This window comes from Heterodontus francisci, chromosome 22 (genome assembly GCF_036365525.1).
Source record: "Heterodontus francisci isolate sHetFra1 chromosome 22, sHetFra1.hap1, whole genome shotgun sequence".
NCBI lineage: Eukaryota > Metazoa > Chordata > Chondrichthyes > Heterodontiformes > Heterodontidae > Heterodontus > Heterodontus francisci.
In genome coordinates this window covers 61303355-61321755 of record NC_090392.1, presented here as the reverse complement: position 1 = coordinate 61321755, position 18401 = coordinate 61303355, and the positions used below count along the sequence as shown (strand labels likewise).

Sequence of the window (18401 nt, the reverse complement as noted above, 5' to 3'; positions counted from 1 at the left end):
GGATGACAAGCAACGTCCTACTGGATGAACAAAATAAAGAATGAATAGTTCACTTCCTGAAAAAGTTCCCGTTCTACTTGCTATTTCTGCCCTATACTGTCACCAGCGCAAAAACATCACGGCCTGGAGTTTTCACTTGGTTAAGCTGGTTTCTCAGCACAATTCGGCCAAAATCAGCGTAACCGGCGCAAAAACTCGCAGAATTTTAAGGGCCATTTGCTTTCAGTGCAACTTGAATTTTCGCGATCCTTTGTGCTTGTTTTAAAAATATCTCACGAGAAGCAGGCTCCACCCCCACCATAATTAGCCACTCCAACAGCATGAATTAGTCACCATTGGGAGTTTCCGCCAATTGTGCTCATTTGTGGGCCTTGAGGGAGGCTTTAAAAATTAAGCTGGTTCTGTTAGGTGCAAGGACACTAAAAGTAAGTTTTAAAAGCTTTTAAAGGTGATCTTAGTTTTAATTTATTAAGAAACAGACTCATGTACCCCGATAAAACTAGAAAATAGTTTTATATATGTTTTCAAGTGAATTTGAGTGCTTTAAAATCAATTCCTCAGAGATGGTGGATTGACACAATAATTAAAAATGCTTATTTTTTATGATAAACCTACTTTCAGCTGTTTTAATTAAATGTCACCAAGTTACTACTTCTAAATATATGAAGGGAAATTTTTAAAAGTTAATTTTTTAAAAAAATATTTCATTTTAACACGTTACCTAACTGTGTTGGCTCTTGGCAGATTTTGCATTTAGCTAAATGCAAATGAGTTCGAATGGAAACTTGAGGGAGAAATAACACTTTTCAAAACAGATGTAACTTTGGACACAATTTGCGTGGGAATTGGCAAAGCAGAAACTTTACCCCCATATTCACTAGCATAGGCTGTATAACCCATTCCTACTGGTTGAAGTGGCAAAGTTAAATAATTTGATGTAACATCTGCTTGCGTGTTTTAACTGTCTGCTGCCTTTAAGTCAAAATGCTATGCGTCAGAATGTGCAGCTGTGGCATAATTATCTAAAATGCCTTAATCCCTAACGTACTGAAAATTGACCAGTGATGTCTATGTTTACATGTTGAGCAATATCCTTTAAAATGAATAATAAAATGTGTGGGTTTTGCATGTAGTAGCAGCAGAGATCATTGCTGGAGGATGGTTGGAAGACCACATGGAATTTTATGTTGCTCATACTAATATTTCCTTATCGCTGACCCTACGGGCAAAAAGGGTGTTGCTTAGAAAAATTTTGAAGCTATTATGTGACGCTTTCAAAATCAAAATCCCACTAACTCAAATGATTCAACTCCTTTCACAATGGTCCATAGTTCCAGTATCTGCTAAATGGTCACAGAACATTTTCATGTGGTGATGAATTATTTCTTTCAGTTCCCTTTATTTCTTTCCAGAATTCTGGCAATAACATCCATGAAGTGAACTGTGATTTATTCCAGTTGCCGCGTTATTCTCCCTTGGTGTCAAAAAATGCCCTGCCCACAATCTGTCCAGTTGAAAATCAGGTAGTGTACATCAATAAAATAGAGGCAAAAAAAGAATGAGGAAATAAAGAACCGGCTATGGAGGTCCCCTGATGAGAGTTATGGGAGCTGAATCTTTATGAAAGCCCTGTGGCTCTAAACAAAACATTAGGTCAGCTTTAAATTCAGTTAAATCCAACCGTTTTGTTCACCCTAGTCATTCAGTTAGCAAATCCATAGAATCAGGGCTTGTCATATAAACATTGCCCTGGTGCAATAACATTTTTCCAGCCTTATTTTTCCACTTAGCTCTCTACTTTTGCTTACTTATATACTCAGTGAAGTCAGTTTGAACATGGACTTTAGAACAATTCTAATGTGCCATTTGGATTTGGATTTCCAAAAGGCATTTGAAAGTGCCACATAAAAGGTTACTACACAAAATAAGAGCTCATGGTTTTGGGGGTAATATATTAGCATGGATAGAAGATTGGCAAACTAACAGGAAACAGAGAGTTGGGATAAATGGGAATTTTCATGTTGGTAAACTGTAACTAGTGGGCTTCCCCAGGGATCAGTGCTAGGGTCTCAACTATTTACGATCTATATTAATGTCTTGGATGAAGGAACCGAGTGTATTATAGACAAATTTGCTAACGATACAAAGATGGGTGGAGGACGCAAAGGGATATAGATAGGTTAAGTGAGTGGGCAAAAATTTGATAGATGGAGAATAATGTGGGAAAATATGAGGTTATCCACTTGGTGGGAACAATAGAAAAGCAGAATATTATTTAAATAGAAATTGCAGAATGCTGTAATACAGAGGGATCTGGGTATCCTTATACAGCAATCACAAGAAGTTAGCATGCAGGTACAGCAAGCAATTAAGAAGGCAAATGGAATTTTGGCATTTATTGCAAGGGGGTTGGAGTATAAAAGTAGAGAAGCCTTGCTACAACTGTAAAGGGCATTGGTGAGACCGCACCTAGAATACTGCATACAGCTTTGGTCTCCTTATTTAAGTAGGGATATACTTGTATTGAAGCCGTCCAGAGAAAATTCCTGGGATGAAGGGGTTGACTTGAGGAAGGATTGAGCAGGTTGGGCCTATACTCATTGGAGTTTAGAAGAATGAGAGGCGATCTTATTGAAACATACAAGATTCTGAGGGGGCTTGATAGGGTAGATGCTGAGAGGATGTTTCCCCTCATAGGGGAATCTAGAACTAGGGGTCACATTTTCAAAATAAGGGGTCTCCCATTTAAGATGGCGATGAGGAGGAATTTCTTCTCTCAGAGGGTTGTTAATCTTTGGAATTCTCTTCCCCAAAGAGCAATGGAAGCTGGGCCATTGAATATATTCAAGTCTGAATTAGACGGATTTTTGATCTACAAGGGAGTCAAGGGTTATGAGCGTCAGGGAGGAAAGTGCAGTTAAGGCCACAAGCAGATCATCCATGATCTTATTGAATGGCGGAGCAGGCTCTAGGGGCTGAATTGGCCTACCCCTGCTGCTATTTCTTATGATTTTATTTGAAACCATAAATGGAACACTAAATATTTGTCAGTACCAGTGAGTAACCTCGCTTAAATTGTCACATAAATACATGTTTCTCTAAACAGAAAATGTTGCAGTCTTTCCATTGTAAAGAGAAGGCAAGGACTATGAATATTGATTGAAATAATTATGAATGACAACAAATGCTTTGTTGCACATTTTCTGCTTGGACAAATGTGGATTAAGGAAAGCCAGCACAAATGTGTTAAGAGCAAATAGTGTTTAACTAATTTGATTTAGTTCTTTGATGAAGTAACAGAGAGGTTGATGAGAGTAATGCATTTGATGTGGTGTACATAGACTTTCAAAATGTGCTTGATAAAGTGCCACAAAACAGGTTTGTCAGCAAAGTTGAAGCCCATGGAATAAAAGGGACAGTGGTAGCATGGATACAAAGTTGGCTGAGTGACAGGAAATAGAGAGTAATGGTGAATGGTTGTGCCATGCCCAGCAAAGACATATCATATTCCTAACTTTTAAGATATAAACTTTATTCAATATGGAAGCTTTGAAATTGACTTTTCCTTTATAAAAGTGGACAATGTGCTGCAAAGATGGCCACCAAAGGTCAGATGACCTGGCCTGTGTATTCAAAAACTGTCTCACTGTCTCAAAAGGACAGAAGGATATATTCCAGACTAAGAGGTGTTAACTACACCTATCCTGAAACAATCAAGATACATTCCTAAATTGAATGGTTTTCTTCTAATACAAAGAAAGTGTGAAGTAGCCACATCATAACAGAATAGTACCCATCCAGACATCCATAAATAGCCATGGATTCCACATCCTGGTCCATTGTGTGGTCACACCAGGGGAGAAGGCCATGTGTGAAATAACAGAAATGCTCATGTGATGAATTTTTACCTTATAAGGCAACCCTCTGGAGAGAGACAGATCATAACAACATCAAAAAAGCAGTCCAGCCAGTGGCTGTGGAAAGAAGTCCAGCCAGACAAGGAAGGAGCCCTGCTGCTAATCCTGCACTTCAACTGGCTGATCAGAGAACTGAAAGTAACCACCACCTCCAGTCTGAAGTCTTAACCACCAGAAATCTATAACACCTCAACAAGTTCAAGACCACAAACACCCAGGCCTGCACCTTTAAAAGTGACTGCCCTTCCGAGACGATTCAACAGGTTTACCTAAACCGTGAACACCTACCTCACTTTAAACCACTTACCCATGTCCCTCTCTATCTATCTATTCTTCAGGAATCATGTAAAAATAAATAGTTATCTTTTGCTTAACCTACGAGAAAACCTGTCGTTTGTGTTTATTTGACCCTAAAAACAGTCAGGGGCTAACGTATCATTTTAAACAAAACACAATTGCAGTCAGTTGGGAGATGAACAGTCGGAACCACCCCTTACCACCTGTCTGTAACCGTTGTTTTTTTGGACTGGTGGAAGTAATACAGTGGTGTTGCCCAGAGGTCAGTATTGGAAGCATTGCTTTTCTTGATAAACATCAATGACCTAGACTTGGGTGTATAGAACACAATTAATTAGGCATATAGAATCCTGGGCTTTATAAATAGGGGCATAGATTACAAAAGGAAGGAAATTAGGGTAAAACTTTATAAAACACTGGTTTGGCCTCAACTGGAGTATTGTGTTCCATTCTGAGCACGACAATTTAGAAAGAATGTGATGCATTGGAGAGGGTGCAGAAAAGATTTATCTGAATGGTTCTGGGGATGAGACACTTCAGTTACGTGGATAGATTGAAGAAGTTGGGTCTGTTCTCCTTAGAGAAGGTTGAGAGGAGTTTTGATAGAGATGTTCAAAATCATGAGGGGTCTGGAAAGAGTAGATGAGGAGAAACTGTTCCCATTGGCAGGAGGGTCAAGAACCACAGGACACTGATTTAAAGTGGTTAGCAAAAGAACCAGAGGTGACATGAGGAAAAACCTTTTTTATGTGGTGAGTGGTTAGGATCTGGAATGCACTGTCTAAGAGTGTGCTGGAAACAGATTCAAACATGGCTTTCAAAAGAGAATTGGATAATTAACTGAAGAGAAAAGATCTGCAGTGCTACAGGGAAAAGGTAGGGGAGTGGGATGACCTGAGTTGCTTTCACAAAGAGTTGGCACAGACATGACAGGCTGAATGGCCTTCTTCTGTGCTATAACCATTCTAAGATTCTATAAATGTGTTTTCTATACCAAGACTTCCAGATATCCTATGCCAGTGGCTCTCCTTAATATGCTTTGAGCAAGTGGCAAAGGTTAGTAGCAATGTTAAAACATAACACATTTCTTTGCCCTTGCAATCATGCCATGGGACACAGGGGGCATGTTAATTGGTTTTGCCTAGCAGCCATGATCTGATTGAATGGTGAAGCAGACTCGAAGGGCTGAATAGCCTCTTCTTGCTCCTATTTTTTATGTTTTTATATCCAAACACTTCCCTTAAATTGAGGAGGAGTGAAACTTCATATCAATATGCTAAGCATTCTCATGCAATTATCCCATAACACAACTTTTGATCAAACTGATAAAAGCTGTTTTGTTAATTGAGAGGTTATCATTATAAAGTTCTATTTCTGGTTAAAGATTGTCATTAATAATGAATGGACTCTGGCACTCCACTATTTAAAAAAAAACAGTTCATCAAATAATCATTAGTTAATTTGCCCAGAAGTTAAAGAATTCAACATTCGCATTTTGAACATTTGAAACTTGGTCACTTTAACAGGTGCAAATTAAAATTTAAATATTAATTATTCTTTCATCATTTATAGATTGAACCACATAATTCCATTTACACAAGAATCCCAAAAGCACACAAGCTGAGGTGAGTCAGATCAGAATGTTGCTTTTTTAGTTAATAGATAACTTCATTTACTAAAATAGCATCAACAGCCAATGGAAGGAACTGCTGCTGCAGTTGATAATAAAATGGTATCATTACCAAACTTAAATGGTCGTCTTATAACAAATCAAGGTGATGCGTGAATATTACAAGCAGCAGGATATCTGAACACATCTCTGTAGTGAGTGAAAAAGGAAATAGAATTTTTTAAAAATGAGTAAGTGAGTAAAAAGGGATGAAGAAAGTCGGAGAAAGCAAGCAAAAAGCCCCAGGGTCTTGGCTCTGTGGCAGGAACCCAGGAGAAAGAGTGGAGACAGTATAACACTACCACCAACTGGCACTTACACAGCACCTTTAGCTATACAAAATGTCCAAGGTGCTTCACAGGAGCGTAATCAGACAATACTTGACACCAAGCTACAAAAGGAGATATTAGGCAGATGATCAAAAGCTTGGTCAAAGAGGTAGGTTTAAGGAGCGTCTTAAAGGAATAAAGAGAGATGGAGAGGCAGAGAGGTTTAGGGAGGGAATTCCGGAGCTTACGGCCTAGACAGCTGAAGGCATAGCCACCAATGGTGGGGTGATTAAAATTGGGGATGCGCAAGAGGTCAGAATTGGAGGAGCGCCAATATCTCAGAGGGTTATATGACTGGAGAAGGTTACAGAGAGCTTTTAATAAAGTAAGGCAAAGTGTCAGCATGAAAACATTGGCTGATTTCTATAAAAGTAAACACAGTGAACATCTGTAGCTCACACCATGTTTATTGAGAAGTTTATACATTTTAAGCACATGTTTAAAATACCTTCAAAATCTTAGTCAGTTCAGGTTGAAACATGTGTTAAACAAAATTTGTTTTAAGTTTCCTAGATTCTTGACATAATAGCATATGCCATTGATGTTTGTGAAAAAGGTTAAAAGATCATTATACATTTCTTGAGGTCACTAGAATGGACAGGATATTGAATGATTTGGCACTCTGCAAAGGAAGGGCTGAGTTTCATTGGTCTGTTAGTCCTCTGGCTTCATTTTTACGCACATGTCACTTTATGTAAACTTTCAATTCACATTTCAACTTTTCTAACTTCAGTACCAATGTGGATGTGAATTCAGGCTGGGGATAAAGGTAAATATAGAGATCGAGCACACTGACTTTATTGGATTGTGTCATGCAGTCCCCCACCTGCCAAGAATGAGGCATATTAATTTTGTCATATGAACATTGATTTTAAACTGTTGCTGGGAAGAAGAGAAGGTCTGTTATAAGGGCTGCCAGACACTTAGTTGAAAAACATTTGCATACTAACAGACAGTGCTTGTGGAAACAAAAGGACCATTCCCTGACACATTCAACCCACAATGGATTTTGATCACCAGATATTGAAGGTGTAAGGAAGAGCATTCCAGAGACTGCTAAGGTGATACAATCCACAAGAGCCAGGACTGGTTAAACCAGCTGGTCATATGACTAACTGGCTGGCCCAAGGTTTTTTGAACTAGCCACAGAGTTTTTGAACTCAGAAAAGACTGTTTGCTCCTGGAGTGAGAAAATCTCTTCTGTCTGCTCCCATCTCTTTCTCAAAAGCCTCTGGACCCACTGAGAACACATGAACTTCAAGAGAGAAAAGTCTCCTACATCGAACAAGGTTTAAGAATACTGGGCCCCAACAAAAAGCATGACCTACCTAAAATCAAGAGCAATCAAGCTCAAAGAACAGTAACCAAAACGATCTTCAGATATTGCCTCAAACTTTTCCACTGTATTTCTTCTGCTCTTTTCTGTCTCTATCTGCATGTGTGTATCGCGTATTCATGATAGCGTGGGCATGTCACATATAGGTGCTAACCGAATTAGAGTTTAAGTTTAATAAAGTTCAACCTTTTTTCTTGAAACCTAAGAAAGCCTGTTTGTCTAGTTTCTTTGCCTTATAATTGGAAGTTAGTGAACAAGGATTCACTAAGGGGAGCTAAAGAATGGTGTGTTGAAAATTAAACCCTGTTACGGTAAGACGAGGTGAAGGCTGAGAGGGAACCCTAGACCCCTTTCTCACCGGGCCATAACAGATTGGAACTTGCTTAAAGTTGAAAGTGTTCATTTTGAGAAATGATCTACCTTTGTTCATTTATACATAAAAAATGAAAAAGTAGCAACAGTCCCACTTACAACATTCAGCTAATCACTGACTGCTAACAAGTGATATTGCAGTACTCCAGTTTAGCAAAGAGAATTCATGTAAAATATAGGAACAGGAGTAGGCCATTTAGCCCTCACTAGCATCATGTAGCATCACTAACATGTGCTTGCACGTGTAAAACCATTGGACCAACAACTGAAGACACTATAGAGTCCTATTATTTCCATTTTCAATTTGTAGCCAGTCAGAATAAGGGCTAATAAGCAATAACTTAAAGGGCCAAAACATGTTTTTCTCCCAGTCACACACCTCCTTGTAGCCCATTTCTGGCAGCAATGTAGGGAAGTACAGCAATTTACCTCTGTGTGACTGCTGGCAGTGGCATTTAGGAGGAGGGATTAAATTACTCCCTGTTCCATGCTGTTGGTCTCCAAAGCCAATCTATTCATGTGTAAGTTGTTTTATGTCCATGATCTTAACTCATGAAGTACACAGTGACTTTCTTCTGTTTGCCTCTTTAAGTGTGAAGGCGTGGTTCTGCCTGAAAGATTATTCAAGCTCCTTTTACATTTACTCATATTGTTAAACTACCAGCTACTAACGAAGGAGGATTCTACTTGAAAAGTCAACCTGCCTTTCCTCTCTACATATACTAACTGATCAGTGTATTTCCAGAATTGTCTATTTTTATTTCTGCCTTCTAGAATTTGCAGTTTTTTTTCTTTTTTTATTTGCCTAATGAAACCTATACTCATATGAAAGACGGAGCTGGAGCAACAGCAGAATTTGATCCAGTGTTCATCGAGGTGAGAGCTGAATGCGACACAACAACAACAACAACTTGTATTTATATAGTGCCTTTAACATAGTAAAATGCCTCAAGGTGCTTCATACAGCATTTAATAATCTTTCTGTTCCTAAATTAGCATGAAATGTTGTAAATATCAGATACTTTCTCTGAGAATCTTAACATTCATCAAATACAATTGCATTCTAACCAATAAACGCTAGACAAACATATGAGGGTGAAAAGATTAAAAGAATATGCTGATAGGGTCCGATAAGGGAGAGTGGGAGGAGGTTTGCGTGGAGCATAAACACTGATGTGGATACTGTGAATTCAGTATAATTCTATGTAATCTTACATTCACCTACTAATTACAATTCCAGATCCAAGCCTGAGATGGGTTTAATACATTAACTCTGGTTGTTCCATTGCTAAATTTAATCTATGGAGAGAGCAGCTAGTTTTACTTGTTGATCAGTGTGTAAATTGAGAAAAACTGGATTATGCATTTATTTTATAGTTTTATATTTTATATTTTACTCATTGAATTGTTAACTGGCCTGTAGTAAAAAGATCAGCAAATGGGCTAACGCTATCTGCAGCGTCCAGAGGTCCTGAGAGATGTGACGAGGCGACACAATGATACTCCCATCTCATTAATTTCCTCCAAAGCAGTGAGTTCCCTTTTCAGCCATATTGTAGGTGGAGTGATTGAGTAGAGTTTAGATTGCAAACAGTTCCCACATGAGAGGAAGGGAAAGGACAGGCCAGTCAACCCAAGCTAACACAGGCCTGAGAGGAGGTCACATTTCCATTTCTTTTTCAAGGAAACAGTATGCAAGCATAACATTTAGGATGATGCAGTGATGTTTATTAGCATTGAGGTGATGCAGGGATACATTGAAACATTAACACATTGTGCCACTGCAGCAGGTTTGCTGTTCGCATTCGACTAAGTTCTGGATGTACCCGTCAGTGGTCAGGCACAAGTTGGGAGAAGGGAGTCAAATCAAAGAAAAGTCATCCTTGGGCTACTGTAACATGCCCCCGAGCTGTGGGTTCAGAATGTCATTGGCAGAATATTATTCACTCTCATGCCCGCCCTTGGCCGTACTGTGTTCCTTGGACATTGTATACATTTTTTAAAAAGACACAACTGCATCAGCAGATTCCTGATGGAAGCAAATTGTTGCCATTTCCCATTGTTTTTGCAAAAGTAGATAGGAAAATGTAAAGGTAAAATTTCAATGAGAATGGGACAGACAGGGTCTTCTAACAAGATGATAAGCAAACATGCTAAGGCCATACATATTCAGGATCTGGGAACCCTGAGGGGATGTATTCTGGTCACAGAACTGACATAGTATCTTCAAAAGCACCATTATTTAATTGAGTAGGCATGAATCAAAATCTTTGGGAACTCTGGTTCAAATGCTTAGATCATTATTTCCCACCCAGTTTATGTTAATCAGTGCAGTATTTAAAGAAAATCCATTGCAATCCTTCACAAGTGAGGAACTCACCTGAGAACTTTTTGCCTCAAGCAACCATTAGTTACTAAATAAATAAAAAGGCATGGAATCAGAAAAGAATATTTGTCCCACCAAGGCTGTTTCTTGCACCGATCATGTGAAAGCTGTCTAACCGTGATGTGTACCATACCCATTTAATTGCCTAAATCAGTGTTCTAGAGAAGTGCATCGTTAGTTCCATTGAGCCCACTCTACCATCTTATTAGCCATTGCAGCTCTATCTTTTTAATTCTTATTTCCTTCCTTTTCTTCACATCCTTACTTCCCAAGTAAACCCCTCAATTGGCTTTTATGTGTGGCCTTCTGGGCTGTGTGTTTCATATTCTCACATGCCTTTGTATGAAGAAATTTTTCTTGGATTCACTTCTAACTAGCTTAAAACTTGAATTCTAAGATCATGTTCCCTTAATCTAGATTTCTCCTGTAAAGGAAAGAGGTGTGCCCTATCTACCCAGTAAATTCCCTTTGTTATTTTATACATCTTAATAAAATCACCCTCAACCTCCTCATCTCCATGGAATATAATCCAAGTTTACCCATTCTCTCAACATTCTGCATTCCAGTTTTCAGTCTGCTGAATCTTTGCCAAGGCCAATGTATCCTTCTAAGGATGGAACACTCAAGAAAGAACACCAGGGGGCTAAAATACATCATTGGAAGGTATCAGCCGCCTGTTATACGCCCTGCTTGACTTGCCTTTCCATTCAATGAGCCGGGTGTCTAACCAGTGGCTATTCCACTTCTATTCGTTTTACTGCCCCGCCCCCTGCCGAAATTGAATTTTAACCCCTATAATCCAGAGGAGAAGCAGCCGGTGCTCTGTAAAACCACAACTGCACTTCCTTGCTCTTATATTCTGTACCTCTTGTGATGAAGAGTAAATCTGACTCCTCAAACATAAGCAAAAATTCCCACGTCTGTTATTTTAGCATAAACATTAATCTGCTTAATATAAATGGATTAGAGCTCAGAGGCAGGCCTTTCTGAAGTTGGGAAATCTTGTCATGAATGTAACTGCCTTGTAACAGGGTTATGTTAATATAAACTGGTGCCTGGTGCATCCAGACTTTTTATAATGAAGGGAATTACGAAAAGCCTTGCTGTGTGTTTAAATTGCAGAGTAGGGTTAAAGGTTAATCATGTGCCTGCTGGGTAAACTAAAATGTAATATGACACAATGTAGCTATTTCATTGAACATTAACACAATTAGAATATTAATTGACTCTAATGTAAACATCTGAGAAAGGAATGCTCACCACTTTCTGATTGGGTTCAGAGTCTTGCAAAAGCCATTCAATATCCAGATTCTTTGATACTAAACGACCAAAGCGATGCTGACATGGTAGAACAACATCCTGCTCCTCAACCTTCCTTATTTCAGACTGGGCCATTGCAATCCACAAGCGAACACAACCTATGTCCCAAAGAGAAAGGAGCAATGTTAGGTACAGTGTCAGAACATATGAAATCAGAGTCCACATGTGCAATACTTCCAAACCTGTATGACTTGCCATGCCATGAACTCACCCAGTCCAGTTAATCTCCAAAAAGACAAATCTTTGTGAACTGTCTCCCTATTCTCTATGGTTACACAAAAGTTTAAACAAAGAAATAGGTCATTTGGCCTGACCAGTCCATGTTGGCATTTACTCTCCATGTGAGCAAATAGTTCAAATCATATGTACCCATTCTGTTCATCTATCTATCCAATCTGTTATTGAATATAAAACGTACATAGAAAGGTCATGACCTAATATTGCCATCAGCATTACAATTATGACTACCTGTTTGCATTCCACAGATGACATAGCTAGCAAGCACAGAACTACAGTAATCATTAGTCTATTAGCACATTTAGCCTCAGCCTCAAGAAAACGAACATCATGGGGCAGGATGTCAGAAATGCTCCATCCATCAATATTGGCGACCACGCTCTGGAAGTGGTTCAAGAGTTCACCTACCTAGGCTCAACTATCACCAGTAACCTGTCTCTAGATGCAGAAATCAACAAGCGCATGGGTAAGGCTTCCACTGCTATGTCCAGACTGGCCAAGAGAGTGTGGGAAAATGGCGCACTGACACGGAACACAAAAGTCCGAGTGTATCAGGCCTGTGTCCTCAGTACCTTGCTCTACGGCAGCGAGGCCTGGACAACGTATGCCAGCCAAGAGCGACGTCTCAATTCATTCCATCTTCGCTGCCTTCGGAGAATACTTGGCATCAGGTGGCAGGACTATATCTCCAACACAGAAGTCCTTGAAGCGGCCAACACCCCCAGCTTATACACACTACTGAGTCAGCGGCGCTTGAGATGGCTTGGCCATGTGAGCCGCATGGAAGATGGCAGGATCCCCAAAGACACATTGTACAGCGAGCTCGCCACTGGTATCAGACCCACCGGCCGTCCATGTCTCCGTTATAAAGACGTCTGCAAACGCGACATGAAATCGTGTGACATTGATCACAAGTCGTGGGAGTCAGTTGCCAGCATTCGCCAGAGCTGGCGGGCAGCCATAAAGACAGGGCTAAATTGTGGCGAGTCGAAGAGACTTAGTAGTTGGCAGGAAAAAAGACAGAGGCGCAAGGGGAGAGCCAACTGTGCAACAGCCCCAACAAACAAATTTCTCTGCAGCACCTGTGGAAGAGCCTGTCACTCCAAAATTGGCCTTTATAGCCACTCCAGGCGCTGCTTCACAAACCACTGACCACCTCCAGGCGCGTATCCATTGTCTCTCGAGATAAGGAGGCCCAAAAGAAGAATTAGCACATTTATGACATGCATACACTTCTAATCTTCACTCTCTGTTAGCCATATAACTGTAAGTCTTCTTCTTCTTCTTTGGCCTTCTTGTCTCAAGAGACAATGGGTAAGCGCCTGGAGGTGGTCAGTGGTTTGTGGAGCAGCGCCTGGAGTGGCTATAAAGGCCAATTCTAGAGTGACAGACTCTTCCACAGGTGCTGCAGAAAAATTTGTTTGTCGGGGCTGTTACACAGTTGGCTCTCCACTTGCGCTTCTGTCTTTTTTCCCGCCAACTACTAAGTCTCTTCGACTCGCCACACTTCAGCCCCACCTTTATGGCTGCCCGCCAGTTCTGGCGATCGCTGGCAACTGACTCCCATGACTTGTGATCAATGTCACAGGACTTCATGTCGCGTTTGCAGACGTCTTTAAAGCGGAGACATGGACGGCCGGAGACATGTAAGTCTACAACAAGACTATTGTGGTGAAATTCCTATCATCACTAATTGTAAAGAAACCACCTTCATTTATATAGCGCCTATCCCATCCACTGAATGCCCCATAGCCAATGAATTACTTTTGAAGTACAATGACTGTTGTTATGTAGACAAACATGGTAGCCAATTTGCAGATTGTAGTGTCCCACAAACCACTATGACCAATAACCAATTAATCTGTTTTGGTGGTGATGGTTAGGGATAAACATTGGCCACAACAAACTACCTTGCTCTTTTTCATGAATTGTGCCATGGCACCTTTTATATCCACCTGAACAGGCAGGTATGACCTCAGTTTAATGTCTTGTGAGGGATGGCACCTCCAACAAAGCAGCACTCTCCCAGTACCACATAGAGGTGCTGCCTAGATTATGTCTTCAAACCTGAATTGGCGCTTGAACCCAATCCTTATTACTCCGAGACAAGAGTAGTACCACTGAAACAAACTGACATATAAACCTAAATCCTTTGCCAACTTTATTTGCTATCATTAGTGAGACCAGGAGCTTCACTGCAAAAGCCTAGAAACTGGCTGCTTTGGCAAACCTCAACATTGCTATTCAAATCATTGCCTCTATTTGACATTTTGACCAGGATTTTGTGAGTGTCCTGGGCTGACTACTGATGAAAGATAGTTACCACTTCCTCCATCACAGCTCTATTGACAGTCTGATGGTAAGTACATTATTTAATATAAAAAGACTTCCATATCAGTATTCAGGTATTTTACTACCTGATGTGGTGAACATTTCTGGAGTAAGAACAGAGAGACATCGGGGTAATTTTGACTTTGGACTATAGTGTAAAACCTGTGATATCAATTCTGGCACCTATTACACATTTCTCCCGAATTTTAGTTCTATTGAAGTCCAAGGAAATCAAAAATTGGGAGAAATTTATAACGAGCAGCTAAATCCACATCACCCAAAGTGAAAATTACTGCCATCCAATCCAGTATGACATTTCTTGACCACTTTCTCCTTCAAATTACCTGGTGAACAATGGCAGGAGCTTTGCCCTGTTGAGGACACGAGTATCAATTAAATTCAATGCAGTGACGAACATTTTTTTCTCCTTTATTATGGTATAAAAATGTAGTGAATAAAATAAGTTAGAAACAGCTAATAGGTCAACATGGGAAAAATAACACCAGGAGTTTGGACACATAATTTCTTCAGTTGGCAGAAATCTTATAAATCCTTTTTTCAATTTGAGTGACAGCATCCATTAGTGGAAAATCCACAATAAATTTTTGTTGCCAAAATATTTCCATTCATCCCCCCGTGTGCCAGTCTCTCGCTTTTAATAATGAGACAACCAGGAATCTCATTAAGCAAATGGTGGGGGGGGGGGGGTAACCAGAATGGTCTTATTAAATTTGGAAAATCATCATCTCAGGAATGTAGTCAATCACAACAAGGAGAAAATTCTCAATTTCAATCTGAGTTTAAAGTGACGGATAAATGGAAAAGAGCCAGCGGTCAATGGGACTCGTTCAGTGCCTTAAACAAGTCAAAACAAAAATGAATGCTCCTGCTAATGGAACAAAGCTTTTAGAGAATGCAGATGTGAGGGATTTTGCTTTCGCAACAGTGCAAATTTTTTTTTAAACAGCTTGTTAAAAAAAATTCCAAAACAGAGGCAACTACAAGAAATGAACAGAGAGCAGTAATTTGCCAGATCTTTCCCTTTATTAACTTAATACATCATCAAACACATACAACACAATCAGTTTGTTGGGCCGTGCCCAATTATACAGGCACTGAACAGTTTTATAAGTCCATGGAGGTAAAAATAAACTATTGCAGTTCTCCCAAGTGAAAGTGCCACTGGAAAGTAACAATCGCCCCTTCTTCAACTCTTATAATGAAAAGGCAAAAAAAAAATGGTGTTACGGACAAGTGGGAAATGGTCTGGATGATTCAATTTTTCACCTCTCAACTGACTGAAGACAGTGTTTTCTTTAAAAAATAGTATTTTAGTCCCCGAGTATTTTAAAGGTCAAATAAACAAACAAATGACAGATTTTCTCATCATTATTCTTTTTTAAACCTATTTATTAAACAATACCCAAAAATATTTGCAACCTCACCCACTCACACAGGTACTCACATGCACACACAAGAAAAGATAGAGATTAGAGGATAGCATGCACTTAAGTCTGATTATTGTAAAGAGTTCACTTTGAAACCTTTGTGGTCTTCTGGGATGAGCTTTTAACAGCATTGCAAGCCTGCTGTTCCTTTTCTTAGTTCACTGAAATAGTGCAGATTCCTTTGTTTAAGACTCAGTCAAAGTCAGTGACAATCTTGTTAAAATTTCTCAGATGGAGAGTTTTCAAGATCACCTTTTTCAGTCTCTCCCTCGGTGATTTAAAGATGTTAAAGGCAAGGTCCTCTTGACTGGAATGGATCTCTCAGCTGTTGGTTTTCTCTCTTTCAGAGAAATCACTTTTTTTTAAAGAAAAAGCCTAATCAGATTTGTTTTCGGTCAAATGACCATGGATGGTCTCCCCTTGTGTGTTCATACAATGTCTTTGAATGCATGACTATTGTTACACAATGGGGTTTGAATGTGGCTTATCTCAATAAATTGGTGTTATTTCCTACCTATTATCTTGGCTTTGCATCCAGAGTTGCTCTGTCTGTGAAGGTCTTTGTCAACCCAATTCTTGAAGATAGGAGCCATTTAGCATTGAATGGGCTGTTTAGCATTTTAATGCGCCTTCCCCAGAACCAGTCCAGGCATGATGATAGGTTTAATCTCCAATAGTCACGATGTATATTTGCAGTACAGGATGTTAAACTCCAGAAAGTCTGTTATAGAAGGATAATGCTGGAGCCTATCTTTGCTCAGTTTCACATTTATTTTGCAGGGTAAAAGGATTACAAACATATAGCTCCTCCCTCAAAACCGTTCACCAGCATCTGCTTATAAGTGCTCAAGTAAGACCCCAATTAACACCCTCCACCTGCATATAATCAAACAATTGATACACAATTACCAGATTAACACAGGAGAGTCACCTCACCCTTTACTCCATCTTGTTTGCAGAAAAAGTGTGTGTGTTTGGAGCTGAGTTCATCAGTTCATTTTTACAGTTCATAATTGTTCCATTTCACTTTAGTTCATAACTGTTACTTTCATGAGTGAGACAATGGAGTAATGTTCCAATAGAAGTAAAAACCATTCCTTATTTTAATATACAGGTTTTCTTGACATTGTTAAATGCCATACAGTGGATTTGAGCTGTCCCATACTGATTTTATGTCATGTTCCATTATACATCCTCACTCACAGTCCTTGGATCAAGGTATAACTCGTAGCTATGTACCTCATTGCTGAAAATTTGTCTTTATAAAATGAATATTGGTTGTGTGAACCACTGCTCTGATACATGTTGTTGTGGGATGCAGTTAAATGTGACCCAATGAAAAGCTGACTTACAAAGACTTTTTCAGCACTCTGGCTGAAAACCAAAGGAACACTAGTACTAAGATATTAACAATGGCATTTTTTTCCTAAAAGAATCAGATTGAGGCTGGGATTTGGATCTGTATTTGGAGTTTTATAGTTACATCACCAATAAACCTGGACTGGACAGTACCGGTAAGAACAAAAACCATATGATTGTTTCAAACAGCTATTCCACTGCAGGACCTGAAGTAAAAGATATGAATAAGGACATAAATGAGATACTGGTCAAACTGTCCAAACTTACACAAATGTAGCAAAACTGAGGATCAGGGGAAAACTCTCCGCTGGTTGGAGTCATACCTAACGCAAAGGAAGGTGGTTGTCATTGTTGGAGGTCAATCATCTGAGCTCCAGGACATCACTGCAGGAGTTCGTCAGGGTAGTGTCCTAGGCCCAACCATCTTCAGCTGCTTCATCAATGACCTTCCTTCTATCATAAGGTCAGAAGAGGGGATGTTCGTTGATAATTGCACAATGTTCAGCACCATTCGCTACTCCTCAGATACAGAAGCAGTCCATGTAGAAATGCAGCAAGACTTGGACAAAATCCAGGCTTGGGCTGATAAGTGGCAAGTAACATTCGCACCACACAAGTCCCAGCAATGACCATCTCCAACAAGAGAGAATCTAACCATCTCCCCTTTACATTCAATGGCAATACAATCGCTGAGTCCCCCACTATCAACATCCTAGGGGCTACCATTGACCAGAAACTGAACTGGAGTAGCAATATAAATACCGTGGCTACAAGAGCAGGTCAGAGGCTAGGAATCCTGCAGAGATTAACTCACCTCCTGACTCCCCATAGCCTATCCACCATCTACAAGGCACAAGTCAGGAGTGTGATGGAATACTCTCCACTTGCCTGGATGGGTGCAGCTCCAACAACACTCAAGAAGCTCGACACCATCCAGGACAAAGCAGCCCGCTTGATTGGCACCCCATCTACAAACATTCACTCCCTCCACCACCGACGCACAGTGGCAACAGTGGCAACAGTATCTACAAGACGCACTGCAGCAATGCACCAAGGCTCCTCAGACAGCACCTTCCAAACCCACGACCTCTACCAACGAGAAGGACAAGGGCAGCAAATGCATGGGAACACCACCACCTGCAAATTCCTCTCCAAGTCACACACCATCCTGACTTGGAACTATATCGCCGTTCCTTCACTGTCGCTCGTCAAAATCCTGGAACTCCCTTCCTAACAGCACTGTGGGTGTACCTACCCCACATGGACTGCAGCGGTTCAAGAAGGCAGCTCACCACCACCTTCTCAAGGGCAATTAGGGATGGGCAATAAATACTGGCCTGGCCAGTGACGCCCAAATCCCATGAATGAATTAAAAAAAATGTTGAATGGTAAAACTTTAA

General features: G+C 40.1%; 1 protein-coding gene across 1 annotated transcript in view; it reads right to left on the bottom strand.

Moving 5' to 3' along the window:
- Positions 1 to 18401, bottom strand: part of LOC137381385 (CXADR-like membrane protein) — a 130766-nt gene that overhangs the window by 19947 nt on the left and 92418 nt on the right. The window contains exon 2 of the mRNA XM_068053906.1: positions 11567 to 11724. Within this exon, the coding sequence (XP_067910007.1) occupies positions 11567 to 11724 (158 nt within the window). The remainder of the gene's footprint in view (positions 1 to 11566; positions 11725 to 18401) is intronic.